The sequence below is a fragment of the Poecilia formosa genome, unplaced genomic scaffold (assembly GCF_000485575.1).
Source record: "Poecilia formosa unplaced genomic scaffold, Poecilia_formosa-5.1.2 Scaffold626, whole genome shotgun sequence".
NCBI classification, from domain to species: domain Eukaryota; kingdom Metazoa; phylum Chordata; class Actinopteri; order Cyprinodontiformes; family Poeciliidae; genus Poecilia; species Poecilia formosa.
Genome location: NW_006800565.1, coordinates 147,228 through 151,625, shown reverse-complemented (window position 1 = coordinate 151,625; position 4,398 = coordinate 147,228). Strand labels below are relative to the sequence as shown.

Genomic DNA, 4,398 nt, shown 5'->3' with positions numbered 1-4,398 from the left:
GCTCCTCCCACCCCATCCCGTCTCCCTCTCCAACCTCTTCCCGGTTTTCCGTTTCCGGCGGAAGCCCCTCCCTGTTACCCGTTAGCTTTAGCTCTGCATCCCGGACAGCAGAGCAAAAACACGGCAACGGAGCAGATAAACCCGGTACAGAGGACGACATGAGTCCCGGGGAGGACCAGAGGGAAGCACGGTGACCAGACGGAGACGCTGCCGCAGAAATATCCAGTTTTCAGGTCAGTAAACGCAACAGAAAGCTCCAGGAAAACAGCGATCCCACTCCCGAACTGTGGAGGTCCCGGACTGCCATTCCTTCTCCGGCTGCTCGCCCCTGCGTCCTGCGGGCTTCTCAGGACCGAATCAAGGACAGCAGCCGGGACAAGTTCTGCTAGAATGGACCCGACTTATTCAGGTTCTGAACGTGTTGTGAGTTCTAAGGTGACGGACCTCAGCTGGAGCAGTGGCAGCTATCTCCTAGCAGTAGCATGATAGCTCTTCCTCCATTAGTTTGAATGGGGCTAAGGAGCTAAGGCTAAGGCTAGCGTAGCCTCGGCGTCCCTCCAGCTGGTGGCCCGGAAGTCCAGCCTGGACCCAGAGATGGCTGATCAGCTCCATCCTAGGAGGACGGGTTCTGACCCATCCTGGAGGCGACACCGAGCCTCTTCATCGGACCGGGTCTCAGTTTGTTTTAGCAAACCTGGAGAGAAGCAGCAGGTGAGGCCAAGTTCAAGTCCTCCTCAGGAATGTCCTCGGGGGTCAGGAGGGCCGGGTTCCAGGTCCCTTGGTACAGGCAAAGGAGATCCAGGAACACTGGCGCCAGAACTTGGTCCTCATTGCTGCAGTTGAGTCGGACTTGTTGCTGGTGAACGTTGGGCTCTGGTTCTGAGCAGGGCAGGTGTTGATCCGTTTTGGTGACCTCAGGATCCAGGTTCTGAAGTTTGCAGTGGCTCTGTTGGGTTTATCAGACCAGAACCTTCAGCTGTCTCTGGACCGGTTCACCACCGCGATCAGTGCCTCCAAGTCTGAGGGCAGGAAAAGGTAGCGAACCTTCTCTGGGTGAGGAGGAGTTTACATTTCTCTGGGTTCATGAATGACAGACAAATGGAGCGAACCATTGACAGGCGGATCGGTGCGGCGCTCTGAGAGATGGAGAGCTGAGTCAGAAGGCGAAGCTCTCGATTTACCATCGATCAGCGTTCCTACCCTCATTAAGGCCACCAGCTTTGGGTGAAGAACGAGATCACAGATACAACCGGCTGGAAGGAGTTTCCTGCTTTGGGGCCTGGATTCTCCCTCAGAGGCACAAGCTGGGCCCCCAGTGGGGGGCCGCTGCTCCGCCACACCGAAAGGAGCTGGTGAGGGACGCCCTGAGAGGGACGGATGCTGGGCCCCCAGTGGGGGGCCGCTGCTCCGCCACACCGAAAGGAGCCGGTGAGAGACGCCCTGAGAGGGAGGGACATTTCTTTGGTGAGCGGATCGGGTCCCACTGGGAGGTGAGACCCGATCCACTCACCAGTGGGACTGGAGCAGACCCAGTGGGAGGCTTGGGAAGTTGGGTCACTATAGTTTGGCTGCAGATGCCGTGATCAGAACCTTGAGGTCCCCACCCCAACTGGACCCAGTGGTTCTGGTTCTGACCCGTCCCTCTCTCCACAGGACGATGCCCTCGGGTTTTTCTGTGCTGCACTTCTAGAGACGGAACCGCTGATCCGGGATGGGTTTTGGTCGGGATCTCATCAACTCCCACGAGGGATTGCTGAAGCTGCAGGACTGGGAGCTGAAGGTAAGATGGGGCCGGTTCTGGTCGGGATCCCCACTGGCCACAGCCTGTTCTGATGAACTGGGCCGAGACGTCCAGGGTCTTCTGATCGGACCCGACCAGAACCAGCAGTTGGAACCGGTCGGGCCTGAACTGATTTGAACTCGATGATCGCTCAGGAACCGTTTGATTCTCTGCCGGTAGAGATGAAACTGATCCTGCTGATATTTACCAATCACAACAATCAGTATTGATCATTGATCCAATTTTTGCTGCTAATATTGATCACATGGATTGGCTGGAAATGTTATTTGATGATAAGCTGTACCAGCTACATGTATTTTACACCTGCAGGCCAAAGCAGGTACTGCAACCAGTGAGCCATCAGGCTGAAACCTGAGAATCTCAGCATGAAGCAAGAAGTAAAAAAATACTCAACATTAAGAATAAAAAAATATTAAAGCTAACATTCAAAGACAAATGCGAAATTGATTTAATCACAGCATGGCTAGCTGTCTGGTGCTTTAGCAACCTCTGTTGTCCAAAGGACAAAATGATTTACCTATTTTTTAAATAATTTATAAGACAAATAAACACAATCAGCTGCTGCTTCATGTGTGAAATAAGCTAAATTTAATATAAACATTAAAATGGCGTTAAAACCCTGAAATGGAAATAAACACAAGTGAATTTAAAGCTTCGAACAGGCAGAAAAGTTGAACAACATTTATGCTACACATGCAGAGCATTGTGGGAAAGTCCTTGAAGAAGCAGAAGCATCTCAGCTGTTCCTGTGTTGGTCCGCCATGTTGGTGAGGGCAAGGAAGCTTTCCAGTGATGATGCACCCAGAGAGACGGCATCTCTGGTGCTGCAGGCCGCTAAGTTTGAAGTACAGGTGATCAGCGATCGCCAATCAGATACTATCGATCACCAGGCCACTACGATCAATACATTTCTAATTTCAACACGGTGATAAAACAACCAGAAGTGTTGACATTCCTCCAGTCCTGGGTGGCATCTGTGTCATGTGACCCGACCAGCGCCCTGCTATTGGACGCGACAGAGTCCGACCGGTCAGGTCCGGCACCAGTCAGGTCATGAGCTGACTGGTGCCGGACCCGACAAGTACCACAGTCAGCCATGTGTGGGGTAGGGGAACGGGTCGGTACAGGTCTGTGTCTCACCTGACTTTTGGCATCAGGAGTCGGGGAGCAGACGGGTTCTGACCCGTCAGCTGTAGCTGAACCTGTGTGCTCTGGCGCCCTCTAGCTGCTGGAGACAGTGAAGCGCTTCATGACACTGCGGGTGAAGAGCGATAAGGAGTACGCCGCCCTGCTGCTCAGCATGACTCAGCAAACAGAGAAGCAGGAAGCCGCCGACTATGTGAGCACAGTCAGCAAGGTAAGCTGCTCACCTGTTGCCAGAGGGCGGGGCTTGTGGGCCAGCCCCTCTTAGTCCGGTGGCTCTGTCAGTCGTGGTCTCAGGTGATCCGTCAGACGGAGGCGTTGGGTCACATCATGAGGAGCCACGCCGACGACCTGAACTCCGGCCCGCTGCACCGCCTCGCCACGCTGATTCGGGACAAGCAGCAGGTGAAGAAGAGCTACCAGAGTCTTCATCAGCAGCTGGAGAGCCACAACCACAAGGTAACCCGGGATTCGGTCGAGGGCGGCTCGGATCACGACCGCAGAAACAAGCCTGTCTGTTGTTGCTAGGTAACCAAAAATGACCTGGAGAAGCTGAAGGCCTCCTACCGTCAGCTGAGCCGCGATGCCAACAACGCCAAAGAGAAGTACCGAGAGGCGTTATCCAAAGGTCGGTCCTGGTTCGGCTGCCCTGCTGCTGACCGCACTTCCTGTTGCACTGACCGCCACGTCCCTTACTCTTCCTCCAATCACAGGCCGGGAAGCAGAGCGGGCTCGCGAACGCTACGACAAAGCTACAGCGAAGCTCCATAACCTCCACAATAACTATGTGTTGGCGGTGTGCGGCGCCCGAACTCAGCAGGAGAACCACCGCCAGCGGGCGGCGCCAGCGCTGCTCGATGCGCTGCAGAGGATGCAGGAGGACATGACGCTGGCACTGTGAGTCACATGACCCCAGCCACTGAGAGGGCTGGGCGATACGAGGAACATCTAATATCCCAGTATTTTTTGGTATTTCATGATACACAACACCTTTCACAATATATTTCAATAATCTCCGATGCTATTTTAAACTATAAAACCTTTTCAGCATGACGTCCCCATCGCCCTGCTGGAGGGCAAAAAGCTGTCAGACTATCAACACAGCGCGCTAAATCTTACATATACAGTGATGTGTAAAAGCAAAAATTATGAAGTGCTTTGCTACTAGTGGTCAACACGATGACAAAAGTTTTAATTAAGAGAAAATAGCCAGGCAGAGGAAAGTAGTTTGACTTTACAATTGTCACAAGTAGATGTGCTGCGTTTCGGTTCACTTACAATAGAAAAAGTGGCGACCTAAACACCAGCAGGTGTTTAAATTAACTAATCCAGCACCGCTAATGTCGGGCTAGCTAATAGCAATGGTAGCTAATCTAGCACCGCTAATGTCAGGCTAGCTAATAGCAATGGTAGCTAATCTAGCACCGCTAATGTCAGGCTAGCTAATAGCAACG

The 4,398-nt window shown here is 53.0% G+C and overlaps 1 protein-coding gene across 5 annotated transcripts in view; it reads left to right on the top strand.

The window, feature by feature from the left end:
- The first annotated feature begins 29 nt into the window (after window positions 1-29).
- The window catches only part of fer (fer (fps/fes related) tyrosine kinase), an 11,520-nt gene continuing 7,151 nt past the window's right edge, over window positions 30-4,398 (top strand). For 4 of the 5 annotated variants that reach the window (XM_007541720.2, XM_016665851.1, XM_007541718.2 and 1 more), the window contains exons 1-6: window positions 33-233; window positions 1,654-1,780; window positions 3,027-3,158; window positions 3,230-3,403; window positions 3,473-3,572; window positions 3,658-3,841. In XM_007541720.2, the coding sequence (XP_007541782.1) occupies window positions 1,712-1,780; window positions 3,027-3,158; window positions 3,230-3,403; window positions 3,473-3,572; window positions 3,658-3,841 (659 nt within the window). In that variant the 5' untranslated portion in view covers window positions 33-233; window positions 1,654-1,711. Of the gene's footprint in view, window positions 234-1,653; window positions 1,781-3,026; window positions 3,159-3,229; window positions 3,404-3,472; window positions 3,573-3,657; window positions 3,842-4,398 lie in introns of all 5 variants that reach the window. The other variant, XM_016665852.1, reaches the window with a different exon arrangement.